The sequence below is a fragment of the Pan paniscus genome, chromosome 5 (genome assembly GCF_029289425.2).
Source record: "Pan paniscus chromosome 5, NHGRI_mPanPan1-v2.0_pri, whole genome shotgun sequence".
NCBI classification, from domain to species: Eukaryota; Metazoa; Chordata; class Mammalia; order Primates; family Hominidae; genus Pan; species Pan paniscus.
This window is the reverse complement of record NC_073254.2, coordinates 161827902-161854674: the sequence shown is the minus strand read 5'-3', so window position 1 is coordinate 161854674 and position 26773 is coordinate 161827902. Positions and strand designations below refer to the sequence as shown.

The 26773-nt window shown below is 35.5% G+C and overlaps 1 protein-coding gene across 3 annotated transcripts in view; it reads left to right on the top strand.

Moving 5' to 3' along the window:
• Window positions 1-26773, top strand: part of LOC134730628 (putative uncharacterized protein encoded by LINC00269) — a 556641-nt gene that overhangs the window by 169229 nt on the left and 360639 nt on the right. For all 3 annotated transcript variants that reach the window (XR_010112526.1, XM_063605492.1, XM_063605491.1), the window contains exon 4: window positions 26527-26555. Coding sequence is in view for 2 of the 3 variants with exons in the window: in XM_063605492.1 (XP_063461562.1) it covers window positions 26527-26555 (29 nt within the window). In the remaining variant the exon portion in view is untranslated. The remainder of the gene's footprint in view (window positions 1-26526; window positions 26556-26773) is intronic.

Here is a 26773-nt window from a genome sequence, read left to right as displayed (position 1 = left end):
GTTACTATTGGAGTAAAGGTCAAGTGTTTGCACGTATCCCCTTAAAATGCTGTATGATGCTAATCATCTCTGCATGAGCAGTTCATTTCTCTGGTAAATTGTATATCTCTGTAAAAAGTGATCTCTTATATTTCTCATGTATTTTACATAATGTTTAATGCAATAGTGTAAAGTTTGAATAACACCACGGGACCTATAGGAAGTGCCATTAATGATGCTGGAAGTGCTCCCGAGAAGCAGAGAAAAGTCCTTACATTACAAAAAAACAGTTGAATTTCTTGATATAAAGTCTAGACTGATGTCTGTAGCTGCAGTTGCCTGCCATTTCAGAGAGTTAATTCATCTTGTAAGCAGATAACATAAACTTATGGTATCAATGAATACAATATAGTACTGTAAATATATTTTATCTTCCTTATGATTTTCTTAATAACATTATCTTTTCTCTAGTGTACTTCAGTGTAAGAATACAGTATATGATACATATAACATACAAAATATGTGTGACTATGTAATTGGTAAGGCTTCTGGTCAATAGCAGGCTATTAGTTAAGATTTCGGGGAGTCAAATATTACACACAGATTTTCATTGGGCATGGGTTGGTGCTTCTAACCCCACCATTGTTCAAAGGTCAACCATACATATGATATAGTTTAGCTTTGTATCCCCACCCAAACCTCAGCTTGAATTATTATCCCCACGTGTTGAGGGAGGAACTTAAGGGGAGGTGATTGGATCATGGGAGCGGTTTCCCCCATGCTATTCTCATGATAGTGAGTGAGGTCTCACGAGATCTGATGGTTGTATAAACGTCTGTCATTTCTATTGCTCTCACTCACTTCTCTCAGTGGCTGCCATGTAAGATGTGCCTGTTTCGCCTTCTGCCATGATTGTATGTTTCCTGAGTCCTCCCAGCCATGCAGAACTGTGTGCCATTAACCCTCTTTTCTTGTTAAATTACCCAGTCCCTGGTATGTCTTCACAGCAGTGTGAAAACAGACTAATACAACACAGGAATCCAACTTTGTGTGCGTCCTCAGAATTTCCTCAGCAACTTGTTCATTCTGAGAATTTTAATGCTTCCCATGCATAACTACTGCCATTTTCGGCACCCTTATGGAGCCCTCCTAGCTAAATAGCATCTAAGATGAAGTCTAGCTCTTGCATATCTCTCAATCTCAAAACACTCAGCCGTATTTGAGCTAAGTTATCCTGACACATCCAGACTTGGATAAAATTATCCATTGCAGAGCACAGGATCTGGCTTCTGACCAGCCTCTTAGAAATGTATTATGCAACCTGCAATGTTTGGTAGTCGTTAGGAAATGGGGAGACCTTAACCAGTGAGATACTCGAGGAGAGAAGGAACTGAGTGGATAAATGATCCCACTTGTGGGTTACACAGAAGTGAGATTTTTCTTTTCAGGCTTTCCACAGGTATATCCCCTGTGCCCAGTGAATGGACCTGACAGAGGACCTGCAGTTTCTATTTTTGTTTTTGATACTTCCTGGAGCAGTTGCTTGTGTTGCAATACACCACATGCAATTGCATCGCATCCTTTCTCCCTTAACCTCATTTCATTTTTTGTTTCATCACACCCTTGGCATCTTTTGGGTTTTCAGCTTTCACGTGAAGTGTTAGCATTTTAATTATTGCCTCATATTCTTTTTTCTAGAGAGCCCTGACTAATACTGACTCTAAGATAATTCACCCTGTCGACAGATCTAAAAAAACACAAAAACAAAGAGCAAAAATTGTATAGTCCTTCCCATAGATATTTAAAAAAGCATTTCGCACACACAGACACACACATACACACACACATACTCCAGCCAGAATCCTATCCTACATAGTGGAGAAGCGAAGACAGGTATTCCCGTTAAAGCAAGGAAGAAAAGCATGCCCACAATCACTACTTTGTAACATTGTGATGGGGGGATTAGTCACAGTAATTAGACAAGAGGCATAAGAATATAAAGGGAACATGCAAAATTATTACAGATGATATAATGTTTAGCTAAAAAAACCCTGAAAACATAAGAGAATTTAGTTAATTGGGAGAATTAAATAAATATATGAAATTATAAACAGGGCTGGCACAGTGGCTTATGCCTGTAATCCCAGCACTTCGGGAGGTCATGGCAGGTGGATCACGAGGTCAGGAGTTCAAGACCAGCCTGGCCAACATGGTGAAACCCTGTCTGTACTAAAAATACAAAAAAAATTAGCAGGGCATGGTGCCGGGTGCCTGTAATCCCAGCTACTCGAGAGGCTGAGGCAGAGAATTGCTTGAACCCAGGAGGCAGAGGTCGCAGTGAGCCGAGATCGCGCCACTGCACCCCAGCCTGGGCAACAGAGGGAGACTCTGTCTCAAAATAAGTAAATAAATAATAAAAATAAATAAAGAAATAAAATTATAAACCTTATGTAAAAATAGGCAGATCAAAGTTATCATGGAGGAAAAGATCATATTTACAATGTCAACACACTGATAACATACCTAGGCATAAAAATTAAAAAAATGTAACATTATCTAATAATTTTAAATGTGTAAATAATCACAGTTATAGTATCAACAATGTTACATCTAGGCATAAAAATTATAAGAAATATGGTAACATTATCTAATAATTTTAAGCTCCTGAAAGAAACAAGTTTGTTTTTCTTTTTCTGGATCTAGGCAAGCTGTTTTTAAAATAAGAGGACATAGGAAAAGTAAATAAGAAGAATAATCCTAAAAACACCCTAAAAATAAAAGCAATACATTTGAAATAGTCTTAAAAGTTATTAAAACATATTGCAAGTCTATCTAATTAAAAGTGTGATATTTTTATAGAAATAAACTACAGAAGGAAAAGAACAGAATAGAAAAATCAGCAATTAAACAGAAGGGCACATGTAAATTTAGTATATGATAAAGATACTTTCTCAAAAAGAACAAAAAACTATTAAGTAAATGATATTTGGATAATGTGAAAGTAATTTGGAAAAAGAAAAAATTGGATCATTTCCTTATGTCACACATTAAAATGAATTTTCAAAAGATCAGAGATCTAAATAAAAAGGTGAAGTTGTACAAAACTAACAGGTGAAACAATAATAACAGAAAGATAAATTTTCTTTTTGACTGTCAATAGGAAAGATATTCTTAACCGTGAATCAAAATCTAAAAGTGAAAAAAAAATCCTGTGGCATTCAACATAGATAATTTTTACTACATAAAAATTTAAAATAAGTACATGCAAATAAACATCACCAGAGTAAAATGGAAAATGAGGAAAGATATTTGCAATAGCTGTAACTGCCCTTATATATGAAAAGATTCTAAAAATTGAGAGAAAAAATGTAATAACATGATAGAAAAACAGGCAAAATATGCAAACATGTATTTCACAGAAAATATATAAGCAGGGTGTAAAATGAAAGGTGCATAACATCCTGCATAATAAGAAATTAGGCAATTAAATAAATAAGTGCAAGTTAAATAAACTTCAGATACGATTTCTCCACAATCAGATTGATACAAATTCAAAAGTTTGACAACATACTTTGTGGTAAGGTTTTGGAGACCCCATCACTCTCATACAGTGCTTGTAGTAATGCAAAATTACCAACCAAAGATGGCAGTAAATTTAGAATATTTAGGAAAATCATATATACATTTATATTGACAATGAGCAATCCTACTTCTATGATATTATCAAAAAAGATAGGGTTACAGAAAATTAATTAACATATGCATGAATTTCTCATTGTGACAATGTTTGTATTAACAGAAGCTTGGAAATAACATGAATGCCCTTCAGAAAGAATTAGATGAATTCACTACAGTAAATGCACATAATGCAATGAAAACCACACAGGTGAAAAAAAGAATTGATGACACCAGGGATTCGGTCTACATTCTGCTGCTTGCTGCCCGCAAAGACAAACACTGAGACGATTATTACCAAGGAAGAAGGCTTTAATTGGGTGCTGCAGCCGAGGAGTTGGAAGAGCAGTCTCAAGTCCATCTCTGTGACTCACTGAAATCAGGGGTTTTATATAGCAGGAGAGAAATATAATGATGTGTAGGAAAATAGGAACTTGGGAGGGGTAAGGATGCAGTCATGGTGAATGAAGGGACTGGCATCTCATTGTCTGGATGTGATGATCTGGTCAGTTTTGGCTCTTTGATATTTTTGAGAGGCCTGAGGGTCCTAACCTGAAGAATAAAATCAGATAAAACAAATGTAAGTTTCAAGCTTTAAAACCAGAAGGGTCAATTTTTGCGTTTGTCCAAAAACACTGTCTGTGGGTCTATTGGGTCGGTTTCAACAGTAGTAGCAGAAGTAATTCCTTAATGTGTTCTAACAATGTGTTTCAAAAATGTTTCAAGATTTCAAGACTTTTTCACATATTTTAAAATTTTCTTTTCACAGTATTACTTTGAGTCTGGTAGACTCAATATCTCCATTTTAGAGATGAAGAAACTAAAGTTAACAAAGTTTAGTTATTTGCTCCGGTTTATTCAGTTAGTGAATGAAACAAATTGGGATTGAAATTCACATCTTTCTGAATTGAAAGCCCACAGTCCAAAAACTATTTCCACTGCTTGATAATATGCTTTTAAAGTATGATGTTGCTTTATTAGTATTAAATAATTATTTTTGTTTTTCCCAAATGATCAGTGATTTTGAAAGAAAAAAGATGAATTTGAGAAAAAGAAAATAATGTAATTTTATTAATTTGTCTTTAGGAGTTTCTCATATATGGCAATTATATGGTTTGGCTGTGTCCCCACCCAAATCTCATCTTGAATTGTAGCTCCTGTAGTCCCCATGGGTCATGGGAGGGACCTGGTGAGAGGTAATGGAATCATGGTGGTGGGTCTTTCTCTTGTTGTTCTCATGATGGTGAATAAGTCTCACAAGATCTGATGGTTTTATAAAAGGCAGTTCCCCTGCACACACTCTGTTTCCTGCCACCTTGTACGACATGCCTTTGATTCTCCTTAGCCTTCTGCCATGATTGTGAGGCCTCTCCAGTCATGTGGAACTGTGAGCCTATTAAACCTCTTTTTCTTTAAATAAATTACCCAGTCTTGGGGTATGTTTTTATTACCAGTGTGAGTACAGACTAATACAGGCAACATGCTGAAAGTTAAGCTACCAAAATATAGAATATTCAGCAGAATAAATTAATCTGGGCTATGAATAATCCCATTTAAGAAACTGCTAAAAGTTCATAGTTTTCTGGATGGAATAGATTAGCATTATCCATAATTTGGTAAATATATGTGTGACTGACTTGCATGCTTTTAATAATTAAATTCAGAACATGTCTCTGCAGTTTTCTGAATATATGGATGAGGCATAAATTTTCCTAAAGATACAATTTAATTTTAAACAATACTCATAGCCTTCTTTTGCATAAAAGATACGTATAAGAATCCCATAAAAATGTCCATGTCATGGTGCAGGTTATTTTTAAAATATAATGTATGATAATAGTAGCACTGATATTGCGTCACTGCAAGAACTGAGAAGGGAAGACCTTCTGTGTACGAGAGGGAATGATTTAGGATATAATCCTAAGGAAACTATAAAGCACTAAAAAAAAAAAAAAGAAAGAAAGAATGGGTGAATAATTGTTGAAACCTTACCCTGTATGTAGAAAAATATTAAAAACATTATTATCTCATAAGTTAAGACTTTTCTATGAGACATAACTTTAGAGACAATTTTTTGAAAATGATAGAAGAAATTCTAGATTGCCTCCCTCCTGAAAAATCTGGGAGACTGTGAAATTTGATGTCATGAAATTATAATATGAAAAATTATGTACTAACCAGAGAGCTTTGAATATCATAATAGGGCACACACTTGGCAATTTTTTGATCCTTGGGAGTCTATCCCAAAGTAACACTGAAATTTATATTTAATTTTACTGATAATTTGTATGTATGTATGAGTGTAGGTGCATATATGCACACCCACATGTACACACACATATATACATAAAATATTATTTATTGAACACTACTACCTCTAAGTTCTGGCATGTATTAATATTATTTTACATATTTTTAGAAATCAAATATTCACTATGCTTATATTCAATCAGAAATTGAGTTAAATCAGGGCTTAGTTCTTTTGATTCTCCTCTCAGCCTCCTCCAGCATTTCATTCTGCTTTCTCAAAGCTCTTTAAAAAAAAAAAAGATTCATCTATTCAACTGATGGTTGGAGAGTCACATGGCATTTTTCTCTGAAATTTGTGATTGTGACCTAAAAGCTGCATAGAAGGAAGGTGAAGAACATACTTCTCACATCTCATATTTATATAGGGCATAGGGCCACAGGAAGTCTGTAGTCAGTGGTTAGTGCGTGTTATAGAGTGGCATATGCCTGTCCTCTGAAGGAAAACACTCAAAAATTTCCTTCATTCCTCTTTAATTCAGTTTAGAAGCTATAAAAGTTATTATGATAGCAGGGGGGAGGGGACAGAATTGCAAAGCCATTAGAAAATATTGGAATGTAGGCTGGGGACTCAAATCAAGTGCTTGCGAACACTCCCAGTTTAGGCTAGATTTGGATATTTAATATTCTTTAGATGTCTTGAGCACCACAGGATTCATGTAGTTTCTATTATTCTGTGAGCTGGGTGACTTCAGCCCCATTTAAGGACCTGGCTGCTAATGATGGGATACTATTCCTCATAAAATGTAGACACATAAGAACTAATTGTACAAGGTACTATTATTATTCCTGTTTTGCTAATAAAGAATTGATTCTCAAAGAGGTTAAGCTACTTGAGATGGGATTTAAAGATTATAATCTTATTGCTTTCTAAATTCAAACAGTGCTCTTGGACGCTATTATGAAAGCACTCAATTCTGAAATATGAAAAATCTGGTAAGCAGCTCAACATTGCAGATGTGATGCCTGAGGAATGTTAATGGTCTCAGTGCTGCTTATATTTTATTTTATTTTATTTTTTGTTTTCTTTTTTTTATTTTTTATTTATTTATTTTATTTTATTATTATTATACTTTAAGTTTTAGGGTACTTGTGCACAATGTGCAGGTTAGTTACATATGTATACATGTGCCATGCTGGTGTGCTGCACCCATTAACTCGTCATTTAGCATTAGGTATATCTCCTAAAGCTATCCCTCCCCCCTCCCCCAACCCCACAACAGTCCCCAGAGTGTGATGTTCCCCTTCCTGTGTCCATATGTTCTCATTGTTCAGTTCCCACCTATGAGTGAGAACATGCGGTGTTTGGTTTTTTGTCCTTGCGATAGTTTACTGAGAATGATGATTTCCAATTTCATCCATGTCCCTACAAAGGACATGAACTCATCATTTTTTATGGCTGCATAGTATTCCATGGTGTATATGTGCCACATTTTCTTAATCCAGTCTATCATTGTTGGACATTTGGGTTGGTTCCAAGTCTTTGCTATTGTGAATAGTGCCACAATAAACATACATGTGCATGTGTCTTTATAGCAGCATGATTTATAGTCCTTTGGGTACATACCCAGTAATGGGATGGCTGGGTCAAATGGTATTTCTAGTTCTAGATCCCTGAGGAATTGCCACACTGACTTCCACAAGTGTTGAATTAGTTTACAGTCCCACCAACAGTGTAAAAGTGTTCCTATTTCTCCACATCCTCTCCAGCACCTGTTGTTTCCTGACTTTTTAATGATTGCCATTCTAACTGGTGTGAGATGGTATCTCATTGTGGTTTTGATTTGCATTTCTCTGATGGCCAGTGATGGTGAGCATTTTTTCATGTGTTTTTTGGCTGCATAAATATCTGCTGCTTATATTTTATGTCTTTACATTTTAGTGCATGGGTCTTTCCTGTCACCCTCCATTCTCGATATACCTTACTTAGGAGACTTCAGGAAGCTGCTCTCCATCCTCAGGAGAGTACAGATGCCTCACTACATATGATGGGGTCACACACATCTCAGTAAGTTGAAAATATGTCAAACTGCATTTAATATACCTACACTACCAAACATCATAGCTGAGCCCAGCCTACCTTAAATGTGCTCAGAGCAACAGGAACAAGAGTTGAGCAAAATAGTATAACACAAAGCCTAGTTTATAATAAAGTGTTGACTAACTCATGTAATTTATTGAATGCTGTATTGAAAGTGAAAAACAGAATTGTTGTATGGGTACTTGAAGTATGGTTTCCATTGTATGTGTATTGCTTTCACAGCATCGTAAAGTTGAAAAATCCTATATTCAACCATCATAAGTTGAGGTCTGTCTGTACTGTATTTTGTTGTGGAGAATGAGAATTGCTTTATTCTTCCTGATATTTTCACTTGTAGATTCACCTGCCCATGGGGCCGAGTTCTCTTCTTTTTCTTCCACTGCCATGTGGAAGCTCAATAGAGCAGTGATGATCTGTCATCTGTGTAACAAGATGGACAAATTGCCAAATTCATCTAGAACAAGGCAAGAAGGCGTGGTGAATGGAGCTAAACACTTAGCTTCTACATATTTAAATAGACATCCCCCTCCTACATGCTTTACCTGTCAATTTTAGAATGTTCAAGTCTTAGTTAATAGTCATGTCCTCTGTTTCTGCCCTTAAAGTTGAGTCTTCCCTGGTTGAACTCTCACTACACTCACATGTGCATGTGCTCACAAACAAACACACACACTTCCAGGTTCCGCGGAATGCTTTTAGTGTTTGCTTCTTGTCATCTTGTTCTTCACAACAATAAAGTGACAGGTATTAGACTATGGAAGAGTAAGCTTGTTTTCCGGAGTTCCCAATCACATTCCACACATTCAAAGCACTGCTACCCTCAGGTATATTTGCTAAATGTATTAATCTCTCAATAAAGTGATCTGTTTATGCTTTTAGCAATACGTTAGAGGCAGGAGAGGGATTAGATTAGGCACTCCTGGGATTCTGATCTGATCCGTGCATGCTGCCTCAGTTACAGAAAGGAAAACAATGAAGATTTTCTGTTGAATACTTGGTGGCTAATTAGACTTTCTATTATCTAAAGACTAATTGGTTTCTTATCCATTCTATTCATTTAAGGTGAAATACTAATTAAATGTTTTCTCCCCATGATTTTTGTGAAGACAACAAAACAGCTAATGAATGGAAGAGGGAGTTTCAGCATTTTAAATGGATATAGATAAATATATACAGGGAGTTTGTATATTTTATTGGGGATTTTAAAATACAGATGGAGCTTACTCTGCATAGATTTACCATTATCAAAAATCCCTAACCTTTATACCAGGCTAAATATGCCATAATGGGAGAAGAGAATTAAACCAGTGATGTATTAGAGTGAGGCTCCTTCTACATCCTCCCTGTTTCCTTCATGCTGCCTTTCTCTTGCTTCACTACATTACAGTGCTTGAAAACCCAGCAGGCTTAAGTCTGTTCCTGCTGTGAGTGTGTGTGTGAGTTCAAGTTCCTTCAGGAGGCGAGTCACACTAATAATAATTTTCTGTTAGTGGCAATTTGGAAAAGTCTTATGTTACTAAAGACTGCTGCATGACTACACAAAGAACTGTTTATTGAAGTAGCTAGTATTTAAATGTGTTTTTGTGAAAGGTGGTCAGGCTTCCTTAGAAGGAAAAAAGTGATTTCTGAATACTTGGTTAGGCCCTTTTTTTGCATAATAAGAGAAATAAGCAGAAGAGTCTAAATTTTTTTGCTTAACTTTTTATCTTGGAACAGTTTAAGACTCATAGCCAGCTGCAATCGTAATACATAGCTTATCCTTGTACTTTCTACTCAGCTCTCTCCAATAACAACATCTTACATAAGCACAGAACATTATCCAAAGCAGGACACTCACATTGATACTATACTGTTAAGTAAACTACAGACTTTCTTCAGATTTCACCAGTTTTTACATGTATTTGTTTTATTTTGTTTTTGGTGTATAGCATGATACATTTTTATTGTCAGATAGATAGATAGATAGATAGATAGATAGATAGATAGATAGATAGACAGACAGATCCAGATCCATATAACCACCACCACAATCAGGACACAGAACCATTCTATCAACACAAAGAAAATTCCTAATCCTAGCTTTGTCACAATGACATCACAAATGACAATAATTTTGTCATTTGATAATATTATATAAATGGAAATATACAGTGTGTAACTTTTTATGGTTGACTTTCTTCACTCAGCATAATGCCCTTGAAATACATGCAAGTAGTATAGTATATCACTAGCTCCTTCCTTTTAATTGCTGACTAGTAGTCTATATTATGGATATTTATTTATTTTTATTCATTCACCCATTGAAGGACATTAGGGTTGTTCTCAACTTTTGGCTATTACAAATAAAGCCATTCTGAACATTCATGTACAGGTTTTTGTATGGACATAAATTTTCATTTTGTTGAAATAAATACCCAGGAGTACAATTGCTGGGTTGTTGTATTATATTAAAACACCATAAAAAATAGAAACAGACACAACAGGGAAACTTCTAGAGGTGAAGGATATGTTTATTACCTTGATTGTGTGATAAATGTAGCTTTAGTTCATTTCCTTGATCTGGTATGTAGGATTCCATTGCATGAATATAGTATAATCTTTTTGTGTGTGTGATCACAGACATTTAGACTACTTCCATTTTTAAAAAACATTTATTTTAGTTTTGGGGGTACACGTGCAGGTTTATTATATAGGTAAACTCGTGACACAGAGTTTGTTGTACAGATTATTTCATCACGCAAGTACTTAGCCTAGTACCCAATAATTATGTTTTCTGCTGTTCTCCCTCTTCCCACCCTCCACCCTCAAATAGGCTTCAACATCTGTTGTTCCCCTCTATGTGTCCATGTGTTCTCATCATTTAGCTCCCACTTTTAAGTGAGAATATGTGGTATTTGGTTTTCTGTTCCTGTGTTAGTTTGCTAAGAATAATGGCCTCCAGCTTCATCCTGTTTCTGCAAAAGACATGATCTTTTTCTTTCTTTCTTTCTTTTTTTTTTTTTCTTTGGAGACAGGGTCTCACTCTGTTGCCCAGGCTGGAGTGCAGTGGGGCGATCTCGGCTCACTGCAACCTCTGCCTCCCGGTTTCAAGTAATTCTCCTGCCTTAGCCTCCTGTGTAGCTGGGACTACAGGAGCATGCTGCCACACCTGGCTAATGTTTTGTATTTTAGTAGAGATGGGGTTTCACCGTGTTGCCCAGGCTGGTCTTGAACTCTGGAGTGCAGTCAATCTGCCGCCTTGGCCTCCCAAAGTGCTAGGATTACAGGTGTGAGTCATAAGTCATCATGCCTGGCCGATTTTTTGCTTTTTTATGGCTGTATCGTATTCCATGGTGTGTATGTACCACATTTTAAAATATTTAATCTGTCATTGATGAGCATTTAGTTTGATTCCATGTCTGCTTTTGTGAACAGTGCCACAGTGAGCATTTGCATGCATGAGTCTTTACTGTGGAATGATTTATGTATCCTCTGGGTATACCCAGTAATGGGATTGCTGAGTTGAATGGTAGCTCTGTTTTTAGCTCTTTGAGGAATCACTGTACTGCTTTCCAGAGTGGTTGACCTAATTTACACACCTATCAACAGTGTATAAGTGTTCTCTTTTCTCCACAACCTTGCCAGCATCTTTGATTTGAAAACAAGCTCACTGCAACCTCAATCTCCTGGCTACAAGCAGTCCTCCTGCCTCAGCCTCCTGATTCACTGGGAACACAGGCACATGCCACCACACTTGGCTAATTGAAATTTTTTTTTTTTTTTGGCAGAGATGAAATTTCACTTTGTTGTCCAGGCTGGTCTTGAACTCCTGGGCTCAAGCAATCCTCCTGCCTCCATCTCCAAGGTGCTGGGATTACAGGAGAGAGTCACAGCACCCAGCCCTCCATTTTCTTTTGTTTTTACAACCAGAACTTCTAAGAAAATTCTTACGTATGTTTCTTTGTGTTTGTGTGCAAGAGTTTCTCTAGAGTTTATAACTAAGAGTAAGATTATTGAGTCTTAGAGTTAATATAAATTTTTCTATACGGTGGGGCAAATTATTCTCAGTTTGGTTTTATATAATTAATTTGTAGCAACGTCAGGTGGTGTTTCTTATTGCTCCATGTCTATAAATGCCTGATATTGATACACTTTTTACTTTCTGCCAAACTAATGAAAGTAAAATTTAGACCTCTTACTGAGCTCTTACTAGTGAGATTCTTCATATTTTCATATACGTATTGTTCACTGGCTTATCCTTATTTATTTATGGACAGTTGATATCTTTGTCATATTATCCCATGGAGTTTCTGGTGTTTTTCTTTATATATTTGGTATATTAACACTTTGTGCTTATATTTCCTCTATATATCCTACCTAGTTTGTGATAATTTTTTCTTATGATTTAAAGAACAGTACTCTGAATATGAATGTACATGAATTAGCAATATTTTATGTACTGTGGTTTTTTCTTTTTGATCTTGTTTAATATATTTTAAACTATTGTGAGAAAATAATATATTCTTATATGGTTTCTTTTGAGAGTTCTAAAATGTTTCTTTTTACATTGAAGTGCTTAATGCATGAGGAACTGATTTTGATATCAACATAGAGATCTATTCCCAACCCCACCATTGATAAGTATTATATTACAAATTATTAAATACTATTCCATCCTTTTCTGAACTGAAATGCCAATTCTGTCATCTATAAAAATTCCATAAACTCATATCTGTGATTTTTATTCCAACACTATCTTTGTTTAATACTTTTACCGAAGCCAGTGTTGCAAATTTTTGACTATTCTTAGCTTTTTGCATTTCTACATATATTTTAAGTTATACTTGTCAAGTTCTTCCAAGTACTTCACAACTACTGAGATTTTGTTTAGAATATTGTGAATTTATAGAGTAATTGAAGATAATTGATATTTTAAAGATACTAACATTTCCCATATATCAATGTGGTATATAGATATATGTTTCTATGTAATATAGCTCAATAAGATTTTGTAATTTGCTCTGTAAAGATTGTGCTCACATTTTATCAGAGATATGCCTGTGGTACACACCTATACACATACACAAAGCATGAAAAGAAAAAGAGATTGAGTTGAAAAAGTCAGTTGAGTTGAGATTCAGGAGAAAAAGGAGTTGCTATGGAAAATAGAATCCTTGCAAAACTATGCTTTTTTCACTTTTGTTACAGACAGAAAAACATTGATTTTTGTATATTGATTGCATATTTACTGAAGTTACTAGATTTCTGCATTATTTATAAAAATTTTAGATTCCATTGGGTTTTCTATACGGATAGTAACATACTTTGTGAATACAACAGCTTTTTTTTGTCATTTTCAATCTTCATAAATTTATGTCTTTTTCTTGACATATTATAGTGATTGTACCTTCTTTTATTCCTCATCTCTTTCCGAAAAATGACACTGGTTTCTTTCCTGCTTTACTGGCAGCTTCTTCTCACTTTACTCTGCTTTTCCTTTTTTAATTTTTCTCACCTCTAAATGCTGGATGCTACAGCAATCAGGTCTTTGACTTCTTTTTCTTGTATTTGCTTTTACAATTTTATAATTTTATTTTTTAAATTATAAATTGGTAATTTATAATGATATACATTTATGGGGTACAAAGTGATGCTATGTTTCGTAAATACAATGTGAATTATTATGTCAAGTTGGTTAGCAAATCCATTATCTCAAATACTTAACTTTTTTTTGCCGTGGGAGGATTAGAAATTTATTCTCAGCAATTTTGAAATGTATAGTACTCTATTATTAACCATATTTACCATGCTGTGTAATAGAACGAAAAAATATATTCCTCGTTTCTGAGATTTTTTACCCTTCGGCCATCATTTCCCCATTTCTCTCAATCTGCAGCGACTATAACCACCATCCTGCTCTCTGCTTCTATGAGTTCAATTGTTTTAGATTCTGCATAGAAGTGAGAACTTGTGGTATTCATCTTTCCGTGCCTGGCTTATTCCACTTAGCATAATGTTCTCCAATTCTATCTATATTGTCACAAGTGACAGAATTTACTTCTTTTAAAAGGCTGAATAGTATGATTGCATTGTGCTATAGAGCATGTTTTCTTTAGATATTTGAGTTCTAATCTGTATCTATGTATATTCTTTAAGTAAACTCAGTTTCATTGCTTTTAGCACATAAGAACACTAATGTTTCTCAGGGTTATGCATCTAGGTTAACAGTCTTTCTTGAACTCATGACTTGCATGTAACATTTTTTTATTCAGTACCTCCAATTTATATGTATATTAAGTATCTCGAACTTACCAGGTTTGAAAATAAAGCCTAAATACGAGAGAGCTGGACAAGTTGAAGTATAAGAGCAGGTAAGGGCCATTCTGTGAATTTCATAACAGTCATGAAGAAATTTTGTCTTTGTACTAAAACAATGAAAATTTATTGATGTACTTTAATAAAGAAATAATAAGTTCAGGTTTGTAATTTTCAAAACTCTAGCCATAGTATGTAGAATAGATTGAAGAGTAATATGAGTAGATAAAAGGTGAGGCTCAGAGACTTTATTAGGAATCCAGGTGAGAAGTGATGGTGGCTGAGATCAGGGTAGTGGCTATGGAAATGGAGAGAAAAAATGTACTGGAGAAATGAGTTTTGTATGATGACCATACTGAATGCTTACATATTGTTGACTCTGTTTCTGACTTGTGTTTTGTTTTCCATTAATTTATCTCCCTATTCTTACATCAATACCACACTGCTTTAATTATGGCGGTTTTTATGTGTTTTAATATTTGGCAATATACTTAGTTTTTTGTGCTTTTTTTCTTCAAATAACAAGAGCTATTTTTATTCATTTACTTCCTAGAACAGAGGTTGAAAAACAACAAATATTTTCCAGCTAATTTTTAATTAAAGCAATATTTTAAAATTAGGATATTTCATATAAAAATTGGATTTTTTTCCTACTGAAAGATCAGAAAATCCAGTGATGCTGAGACTGTTTGTTATATGGCAATAATTGGCACATGCTGAGAGACTGCTCTTGAGAGAGAGGATAATAATAATTATATATATATCACATATATATCATATGTATTATATATACATATATATCACATATATATCATATATATTATATATATATATAAAGTACAAATATATATACACACATATGTTCAGATTTGCATGGGATGGTATGGCTTGTAACTCTTACCTACACTAATAATTACTCTTATAGAGTCCAAGTTAGGAAAAAAAAATCAGGTTTACCCTGTCTTTGCATATTATAAATGCCCTTTCATTTGACTTGATTTTGTAGGTTTAACTACTTTGACCTTATAAACATTTGAATTTAGGGATACTTTTCTAGATGAACATTAGAACAAATTTGTCAAGTTCTCCCAATACCACTTAATTTAAATGCCTATACGGTAAATAATAACTAATTTGGAAAGTGTGTAGAGCATTTTATTTTTATTTACAACCTCACTTCTATTATTATTCTTGAATAGTAGCCAAGAAATTTGGTTTCCATTCCAAAGGTAGCTCTTTATTGGCTTAAATTAATCAGCATCTGGCACTTTCTTCATTGTAGTGACTAGCTAAGAACTGGCCACATAATTTAAGGTTGGCCAATTAGAATGCATTTCAGGATTTTTGTTTGAAGTTTGTAAGACATATACAGCTGTCTTTCTTTCCGCGTATCTCTCCATGCCCTGCCCCAAATTCCCCACCATGTGAATGAGGAATATTCTAGCTCAGGGAAGTTTTGGCAATTGACTTGCAATCAGGAAAAAAGTCAATTTTAGATTTAGAATAAAGCTAAAAACATGCCAGGAAGAAAAAAAAATGTTTAAAAACAAATAGATTTTAGACATAATTAAGTCAATAAAGTAAGCCAACCTTGAATTTCACTTTTCTTTTGAACCTCCATACACATGATTGAATAAACACTCTCATCCACAGTGCCACTTTGACTTGGTTTTGTGTTATTTTTCACATAAAGTGTTCCAATTATCACAGAGAGAAGTAAAGTTTGCATTTCATCTTCCCAGTCAGGAAAGAAATGTGGCTTTCATTTGTTTGTATTTTCTCTACATGCCTCAGTAAATGTTTGTTTGCTTTTAATATATCTCCTGCCATCTTTATTATGTTTATTCCTAGGGATTTTCCTAGAAAGGATTACTATATTAATTAAATTTGCAGCACTATTTGTATCTCTAATTCTATGTACATTAACTTTGCATGCAAAAGAGCAAAGGAAGGTTTTGTTTAGAAATTCTTTAAAAATTCGAAATACAGGTAATATATAAGAAATAAATGAAGCGCAGTATATTTTCACTTCTGAATGATACAGATATGAGAAACAATTTCTTACTTGAAAAATTGGAGAAGGCATCTTGGTAGTGATACATGGCTTATAACATAAGTATTATGTTGCAAATGATTCAAAATATATTAGCACAGACTGAACACTGTAAAGTGATGCTTAAATTTAGGCTACAGGTGAATAAAATAGGCTTTTATGAATACCAAATATATTGAAAGGAAATTTAAACTTTCCAATAGCCCTTAGCTTTTGTCAAATACATTTCTTAAACTGCTACTACAAATACAAATTGAAAACTCTGTAGAAACCTTTAAAATATATTAAAACAGTGTGAATTGATGAGAAATTCATGCATTCTTAAAAACATTGCTTTACTAAATTAAATAAATACAGCAAACAAATCTTTTGTTGAATTGATCATTTGCTGAAGTAATCATTTGATGCATATTTTGCAAAGTGCGTCATTTCTGCTGCTAACAAACAACATTCTCCTCTCTCTAAAGTTTACTGTAAAAATTATTTTTGTCTTTTTCTCTGTGTTAATATCCAGTAACTTTGTGTTTGATATTTGTCAATGAAAGTGCAGTAGAAATAAACTGTATTTGCTTTATGAAATGCCTATCGAGCACTCAATGGTCCCTAAACCATATCTAGCTTATAAAGGAAGAATAAACAATCCTGAAGTTTTGCTGTAGATATCTAGTTTTGGAAGTAAAGCCTTCCTTTCCATGTGTCCTGTGTTTTTTCAAGTCCACCATAAATATAAAGATTTAACTTACTTTTAGAGCCAAAGTCTACAAGCTTCAAGCTCAACGTTTCTTGGCTTCTGAATTCTAGAGAACGCTAAACTACAATTTGGCCCAATTCTTAGCAGACGGATTAATTATACTCAAGAGACTAATTACTTTTCCCATTTTGATGTTTTAAAATTGTAGTGTGGATTCTGTGCCTTGGAGTAATTAAGCAATTGTTTAGTTTTGAGGAATAACCCAAATGACTTACATCAAAGGACTATACACTGTGGAAAAATAGCTTTAAAGACAATAATACTAAAATACTAAAATCATTTCTTTTTTATATTAATCATAATATTTAATTAACTAAAACATAGAGACGTAACAATTATGACTAATTTTTAGTTTTAACACAAATGTTAGAGAAATGTCCAGTTTAAAAACTGATATTGATCTTAATGTAAATAAATCAGTTGAACAGTTTTATTTCAATTAAGGTCATTTGGACTGCTCAAAATACTCTCCCACATAAAGTAATGGGCAACCAAACTTAAATTTAAAATTAATTTATCTATCTATGTATATTTTTATGACTTATTTTTATGAAAAGGATATATAAAGATAAAATATGATATCTTTTGTTTGATTTTATCTTTTGAATCTTGCCTCATTCCTTTAAAATTGCACATGTGAATTTCTCACTTTGTATTCTTTTGAAAGTTGTATTATCTTGACAGGATGCTAAACCTGTATTTATATTCTAACTATAATAATAATGTAGTGACATTATTCAACAGCTTATCTTCAAAGGGCTCAAAGGCTGTAGATAACATGTTATCACACTCATCACAGCATTCTTATGAATTCTGAGGCTTTCTTTTCTTTTCTTTCTGTTTGAATTAAATAACTCCAGCATAGGGTGTTGAGATGAAAATCCTTCATTTTGGAAGCATTATGAAGAGCACGGTTAATTATTTTCTTAAAATCTAAAATGGAAAATTTGAATTTTTAAAGAGTTTATCAAAAGTTTCACAGATATTTAATTCAAAAAGATATTCCAGTTAATCTAATTCAACTTCTGTCAGAAAGCAGAATAACCCTTCCCATTATTCCATACATAGTATCACTCTGTGTCCTTAAGTTCTTCTATGTAATTAAATAATATCTTCTGGAATAAAGTAGTTCTACTTCCCTAAAATACCTTTTAAGAATTGAGCTGAAATTGGTCTAAATGTAAATTTCACTTTTAGCTGTCATCTTCCCCATACAACAATACACAATCTCTGTTACAGTAGGTAGTCAGGCAAGAGATACCCCCCACCACCAATTAGGAATGTCAGGTGACCATCAAGTGATAGTCAGGTGGTTGTTAACTGTCTCTCTCAAATAATAACTGGTTGCAGCCAGCACCAAGGAAAGGCATTGTCCCCACAGGTAGAAAATAACTGAAACAAGCCAGGTGCGGTGGCTCATGCCTGTAATCTTAGCACTGTGGAAGGCTGAGGCAGGCGGATCACCTGAGGTCAGGAGTTCAAGACCAGTTTGGCCAACGTGGTGAAACCCCGTCTCTACTAAAATACAAAAATTAGCTGGGCGTGATGGTGGGTGCCTGTAATCCTAGCTACTAGGGAGGCTGAGACAGGAGAATCACTTGAACCCCAGAGACAATGGTTGCAGTGAGCCCCGAGATCACGCCACTGCCCTCCATCCTGGGCAGCTGAGCGAGACTCCATCTCAAAAAAAAAAAGAAAAAGAAAAAAGAAAAGAAAAGGCCTGAAACTAGTGATAAGCAGCTTCTGGATAAGATCTCAGGAGTTGAGTGGGTGTGCTCAAGCACGTGCATTAAAAGGCAAAATGGTGGAGTTTAACAGGTACATGATCTTCCGGGGCATTCCACTGGTAAGGGAAGAATGCCTCAAGTGAGCATGCATACAACTCCACTAAACACGCTGTGCGTGCTCCCCTCCACATTTGCATCCCTCCACAAGGCCATTGCACATGTGGACAACCCACCCCAAGGGAAGAATCAGGGGAGAAGAGACACAAGATTCTGGAAGTACGCTGACATCTAAAACCCCTAGTCAAAAGGTCAAACTCCACATTTGTCCTCCAAGATGCCCACTTGGCCCTCTTCCAAGTGTACTTTCTTTTCATTCTAGCTCTAAAGCTTGTTCATAAACTTTCACTCCTGCTCTAAAACTTGCCTTGGTGTCTTATTCAGCCTTATGCTTCTCCATCCAATTCTTTCTTCAGAGGAGGCAAGAATTGAGGTTGCTGCAGATCTGTAAGGATTCACCACTGGTAACTCAGATATGTGGCACCACTAACATCTCTAGCCATAATCCCAGGATTGAAGTGTTTCAGTGAACAGATCCAGGCTTAATGACAGATATGAACTGTGGAGGGATTTACACTCTCCAGGCTTTTATAGACTACAAATAGCCAATATCTTTTGAGAATGGGGAAGGTTTTGAAAAAAGAATATTGCATTAAGATAATAAATTGGATTGGAAAGAGCTTGAATGTAAACAAAAGTTTTACATAATAACCTAGAGAAAAGACATAAATACCTGAACTAGTACAATAATAATAATGATTGAGCAAAGGGGAGGGGTTTGGAAATTTTCACAGTTAGTTTAGAAGATCTGGTGACTCACTAGATGTGGGGCAGAGTAGTATCAAATTTTGAGCCTGATTGACATCAAGAATTATAATGATATCAATAGAATAACTCATTTACTCAATAGTTACCCCTCTAAGATAGCAAACAAAAGCATAATCAACCTTTGTGAGGAATTGCAGAGTTTAGTGCCTCCCTTAAATACCTAAAAATACAGGAGTGTGGTCCCAATTATATCCCCATTTAGTTCACCAATGTTGTCCCTACAAAGACCAGAGAAATCGTGGTAGCTTCAGTGGTATCATCCTACCAATCCAATATATTCATGACCTCAAGAAAACAAAACCAGATGAGCAGAAATTGTCAAGTTGGTTGAAGGCCTTGGTAAGAAATATATTCTCCGTAGAATGACAGCTGAACCGTGAAGACTCGGTTAAGTATTTAAGGATCCAGTAGTCCTGGTATACCATTACATCTCTTCTAAAGTACAGGACAGATTTTTGCATCTTGCTGTACCACATGGTAAAGAAAATGCAATGCCTGACATGCTTCTAGGTCATGAAGACAACTTAATCCATACCCAGAAATACAGTTCCGGCTTATACAATAAGTGAAATGAAATGCCTTTCAATTCACCAGCTTCAGTGGTTCGCAGAGCAAGAAAGGCTTTGCATCAGGCTCAGGCTGTGGCTTATGTAACAGTACCACCACTTGATTCATATAAACATTATCATAAAGAATACCCTATAATATTAGCAGTATCTGAAGAAACATGCAGGAGTAGCTTTATAGCAAGCCCTATGTAGACACTTCAGATTCTGAAGCAACGCTGTGCAATTTTTAGTGGAAAATTAATATACCTTTTATAAAAGAGCACCTGATATGCTGCTGAGTCTCCGTTGAGAATTGGAATGCCTGACCATGGTTCTTGATATGACCATGAGGCCATAATTGCCCATTCACATCTGGATTCAGTCAACTACAACAAGTCACAAGATTGAGAGGCCCAGCAGTAAACCATCATAACATGGAAGTTGTTAATCTTGGTTCAGACACAACCATGGCTGGAAGAAATAAAAAAGTTGCATCCCCGTATGACCCAGACATCCACCTTTCAGTTTATGTCTAAGACCACATGGGATGCAGATCCCTTATGACCAGCTGACAGGCAAGGTGTGATGGTTAATCTTGAGTGTCAACTTTATTGGATTGAAGGATCCAAGATATTGTTCCTGGGTGTGTCTGTGAGGGTGTTGCCAAAGGAGATTAACATTTGAGTCAGTGGACTAGGAGAGGCAGCCCCACCCTTGATCTGAGTGGGCACCATCTACTCAGCTGCCAGTGTGGTTAGTATAAAAACAGGCAGATGAACATGGAAGGACTAGACGGGCTGTATCTTCTAGCCTCCATCTTTCTCCTGTTTTGGATACTTCCTGCCCTCAAACATCAGACTCCAAGTTCTTCAGATTTTGGACTCTTGGACCTATACCAGTGGTTTGCCAAGGGCTCCTGGGCCTTTGGCCACAAACTGAAGGCTGCACTGTCGGCTTCCCTACTTTTGAGGTTTTGGGGCTTGGACTGGCTTCCTCACTCCTCAGCTTGCAGACAGCCTATTGTGGGACTTCACCTTGTGATTGTGTGAGTCAATACTCCTTAATAAACTCTCTTTTATATATATTCTATTTGTACTGTCCCTTTAGAGAACCCTGACTAATACAGAAGGAAATTTTAAAAAGAGTTTGGTTCACAGATGGTTCAGTTCATTATGTGTGTGCAATCTAAAACTGAAGTTGCACTTTGGTTCCACTCGGGGTAGTTCTGAAAGACAGAAGTAAGAGGAAATCCTTCTCAAAGGCACTACAGATGGTGAATTTGATTGTCAATTTTGGGCAGAAGAGTAGACAGCTGAGAGTATACTCATGGGTAAAAGCAACTGCTCTGGTTGTTTGGTCTAGGGGCATGGAAAGAAAAGATTGGAAAATCAGAGGCAAGGAGGTAAGGAGTAGAGGCATGTGGACTGGTCTGCTGGCAAGGCATGGCATGGACAACGTCTCATTGTCTACCAGGTAGTATTCATCTCAGAAGAGGCATTCAATAACACAGTAGACAGCATGATTCTCCTAGTGGCCCTAACCTAGCTTCTGCATCAGCCACCCCTGTGCTGATATAATGGGTGTCTGAATATGGTAGATATGGTGGAAGAGATGGGGCCTAGGCATGGGCCCAACAGGCCAGGCTCCCATTCACCATAGCTGATAATTATACTGACACTGTTAAATATTCACTTGCCAGCAAATAAGCCCAGCACATAATCACTGATGCAGCACCTCACTGGAAGAGATTTACCAGCCTTTTGCTGGCAAGTTTACTCCCTGGGGCCCCTTTTGCCATGAAAGGTGCAGCATTTTCTTTTGACTGGAACTGGCACAATTCTGAATACGGGTTTCTCTTTTCTACACATAGGTTCCCAGTTACCATCTTCTATGCAAGTGCTCAGTGTGCTTGTTCCACTAACTTAGGAGTCTCACATTGAATTACATTGATCAGGACAAGAAATCCAATGAACAGCTAAGGAGATGCAGAAATGGGCACATGATCTTGAGGTTCACTGGTCTAATTACATCCTGCATCTCAAAGAAGCTGACAGCCTATGAGAGTGATGGGATGGCCTATTGAATGCAAAGCTGAGACTCAGATTAGAGAATATACACTGCAAGCATGGATGGTTATCCTCCAGAATGAAGAGTACACTATCAATTACCATTCTAAAGTGGAGAGTCCTCAAATAATAAAATACAGGGTCTGGGAACCAGGGGGCAGAAGTATGAGCAGCTCTGATGACTGTTGCCTCTGGTGTCTAATTTGAGGAAATTGCTTACCTCACAACATCAAGCTCTAAGTATCAACATTCTTAATCCCCAGAAAGGGAAAACTTACATCAGGGGACACAAGAGAACCGGTGAACTTTCTGTCATGGCTGCCAACCAGGAACTTAATTAAGCGCTTTGTGTCAAGGGGCTGGCAAGCAAGTTAGGAAAGCCAGCATTCTGGCAGGGATAATTGACTCTGATCATCAGGAAGAATTAAGGCTGCTGTTAAAGTTGAGGGAAAAGAAGAATATGTGTGGTCCCCATGTGATCCATCGACCCATGTAGGTGACAATAAAAAGACAAGTGCAATAGACAGCCATAGACGAGCAAGGCGAGTGGAAGCTCAAACCCCTCAGGTATATAGGAAGGCCACTTAGACCAACAGAATTACTAGCTAAGGGTGAGGAAAATAGAGAATGTACAGTAGAGGGAATTGATGATATTTAGTTATAGCCTTGAGAACAGCTGCTGTGGTGGGGGATTGTCCCATTAACTTTCCTTTTCTAAGTTTCCCCCAGGGAAAGAGGCCCATTGGAATCCAGGTGGAACTACTCCCAGAGCTTATGTAGAAAAGTAGAACTAAAAGGCACAATGAGTAAATAGTGGATGATACCACATGTTATCCCATTTCTCCTCTTCAGAAATGAAGTACTTACGTCCCCGGTTGTGAATGCTATCTGCTGCCAGTCCTCAACTTCCCAGAACTGCACTCTCTCGGAATTGCCTCTACTTAAGAGAGCTACTTCCTATGAGTCCATGTGTCTTTTGTTGTTCCTAGGAACAGGCTTCTTCCAATGACTGTTCATTGGAGGAGTACAAAGGTCTAGCCTCTTGCTCCAACTTGGGGTAACTCTGATGGACCATTCCAGCTTCAGATCGACTCATGGGGAATTCACATGAGATTTTTGCTGTTTAAGCATGGCTGTCTAATGCCTCCCCTGACAAATCTGACTCATTTTCCCTTTTCCACACATGTTTAACCAAAGAGCCCTTCTTTAAACATGCGACATTTTAGCTTCCACCTCAAAGTCTAATTCTCAGGGAAAATGACCTACAACATCAGATGTCTAATGATGTTGAACAAATTTTCATGTGCTTATTGCTAATATATTTTTTGCGAAGTGTCATCAAAGTCTTGTCTTTTTTTGAAAATGTCTTGTTTCTCTTTTTTAGTACGGTTTCATTGTAGTTTTTAAAAGATATTCTGGAAGTAATTCCTTTGTTATGTCCATACGTATTGTGAATAATTTCCTTTCTTAACTTTGAGTAGATGTTTTAAGTTTTAATGTTCAATTTATCAGTTTTTTATTTTATGATTACTTTTTGTGTGTGTGTGTCCTCTCTAAAAAATCTTTGCCCACCTCAATGTGGCGAAGATTTTACCTTAATATTTTTTCATAAAAAATGTATAGTTTTTGTGTGTTGAGCATTGGGGTTTGAGGTACATTGTTTTTTATTCATGTTGCGGCACCATTTGTTGAAATGGCATTCTTTTTAAAATTAAATTGTCACAGGACTTTGTTGAAAATCAATTGACTTTTCATGCATAAGTCTATTAATGAACTCTTTTCTGCTCCACTGAACTATTTGTCTCATCATATTTTCATACTACATTGTTTTGATTACTGTAGCTTTATGGCAAGTCAACTTCCGTTGCTTTCTTCTTTAGTAAAGATTGTTTCAATGACTATGTCTTTTTAGCACTTTATATAACTTTTAGAATAGACATGTCAATTTTTAAAAGTTGAAATTTTGAATGAGATTGCATTAGCCATATAGATCAGTTTGGGGAGAATTTATATCTTAATAGCATTGTCTTTCAGTCTATTATCATTTATATCTCTCTCTATTTAGGTTTTAATTTCTCTCATCAATGTTTTATAGTTTTAAGTTTAGAGTTTTCCACATCTTTTGTTAAACTTATATTTAATATTTTATTTTTATTATTATGGTACATTATTTTTTCAAAATCATTCTCCAATTGTTTGGTGCTAGAAAATAGAGCTATCCACGACTTTGTATATTGATATTTTACACTATGTCTTTGATAAATTCACCTTCAGATTTAGTCTTTTGGTTGTGTATTACCCAGATTTTCTATTCAAATTTTGTCATCTGCAAATAAAAAAAGTTTTACTTTTTTCTTTTTGATTTTCATGATGTTTATTCCTTTTGATTGCTTTACTACACTTCAGACTTTCTGTACAGTCTTGAAAGGGCATAACGAAATGGGACATTCTTGCCTTCTTCCTCAATTTATGTGGAAAATATGTAAGCTTTTATCATTTAGTATCATCAGAACTTACATAAAGATTTGTAGATTTTTCTGAAGGACCCTTTTCAGAATGTCGCCTCCTATTTTTTGTTAGCTGATGGTTTGCATCATGATTGGGTGTTGAGTTTTTTCAATTTTTCTTTTTCTTTTTCTTTTTTTTTTTTTTTTACAAATGATCATGGAATTTTTCTCCTTTGTTCTAATAATATGATGAATATGTATATATATATAATTTGTTATATAAAACTTACTACTGTAAGGAGCAATGAGTTCTAGGCTTAGGATACTCTCAAATTATTCTCCAAGGTAGACTGTTAAATGCTGTTCTGCTATAGGCAGCAAATTCGTTGCACTCCAGTCCTTGCCCATTCTCATCCATTTTAGCCCTATTTCAACTCAAACTTTAGTTCATGCATCAGACAATATTTGCTACATTTTAAGTGCAACAATATTTCAAACAGTGATTGCACTTACCAACTTTTTTGAAGGGTTGGAGAAGGGGCTCTTCTCTGAATCTCCAGCACTGATTCGCAGGACACACCACAGAACTGGTCGACTGAGGAAGCTGCTACCACCACTACATTTAAGAAGCTGGGGAATCAGACAGCTGCTGTCCAACTGCTGCTTACCACATTGCACCACTTTAGCCTTGATCTTAGGATCAGAAGTCTGCTATGAATATTTCTTCCAGTTCTATATCAACAAAATGAATGGCTTATATGCAATGTCCTCTTTTCCTGCCTACTCACTCTCAATACAAGTTTTGAACAAGTGCACTTCATTTGTGAAAATAAAGTGTTAGCTTTCCAGCATCTGTGGTATAGGAATGCACACCAAAATAGGAACAGATGCTGGAAAAGGTATCCTGTCATACTCATTAGAAGAATTTCCTCCAAAGCTTCAGCTGTCCCAACCAAATGAGAAAAAGATGTGTTTGGTGGAAATGTGGAAAAAGAGCAGTATCTTGTCTTCTCTCAGTGGATAGCTTTTCACCAAGAATCGAGCTTTTGTGTTTTGTCTTTCTAAAGTTTTACTTGGAAGATTCTTTTTCTGCCAAGAACAAACCCTGGTATATATTTTATATTTAAATTAAGAGCCATTAACTTGAACTTTGTTTTTTTCTGGCCGAGAATGTATTTAGAGTATATATTTTAATATAATAATATAATTTAAATTACAATGTAATATAATTTAAAAGCCTATAATATGAACACAGAAATAAATAATATAATACAGAACACAGAAATAAATAATAACCCAGGTAACACAAACCTAGAATGCTGAGATCACAGTGCCTGTAGTAGGATGACTCACAATGCTTTATGTTTATCAATTTGCAACAAAACCTGTTTTTTTTTTTGCCAAATAGTTCTGTCAAAATAGATAAATCCAAACTTTATTAGACTTCGTCACTTTGGTTGATAGAAGAGTATATTCTTTTTTTTTTTCAAACAGAGACATGATTTAAGGAAGTAAGGCTTAAGAACTAATAGATTTAGTTTTTTATTGTGAGGACTTATTGCTCAAAAATAAACAACATATCCTCCAGAATATTGCATAATACCTTAAAAAATGAAGTATCGGAAATCATGTGGGATCAACAAAGGTAATTAACTTCAAGGATTTGAAATAACAGGGAAATAAAACTGCTAGATTTTATAAAGCAGGGACATATTAACTTACATAATAGACATCTCTATTTTGTGTTTTTCAGGATGAAATTGAGATTACGAAGCTCTTGAGGTAAGAACATTGGTCACAAATCGATGAAACTAATTGTAATCTGTTTTCAACCTCTTCAGAGTTGGGCCTTTTGCATCACATAATTGTGTTGAGCTCAAAAAGAGTAAAAGGAGTAATTTTATTTTGATGTTTTATGATATAAACAGCATGTGCTTCAATAAAGCACTTAACGTTCTAAATATTCTTTAAAATATGTAAAAATATTTTCCAAGAGTTCT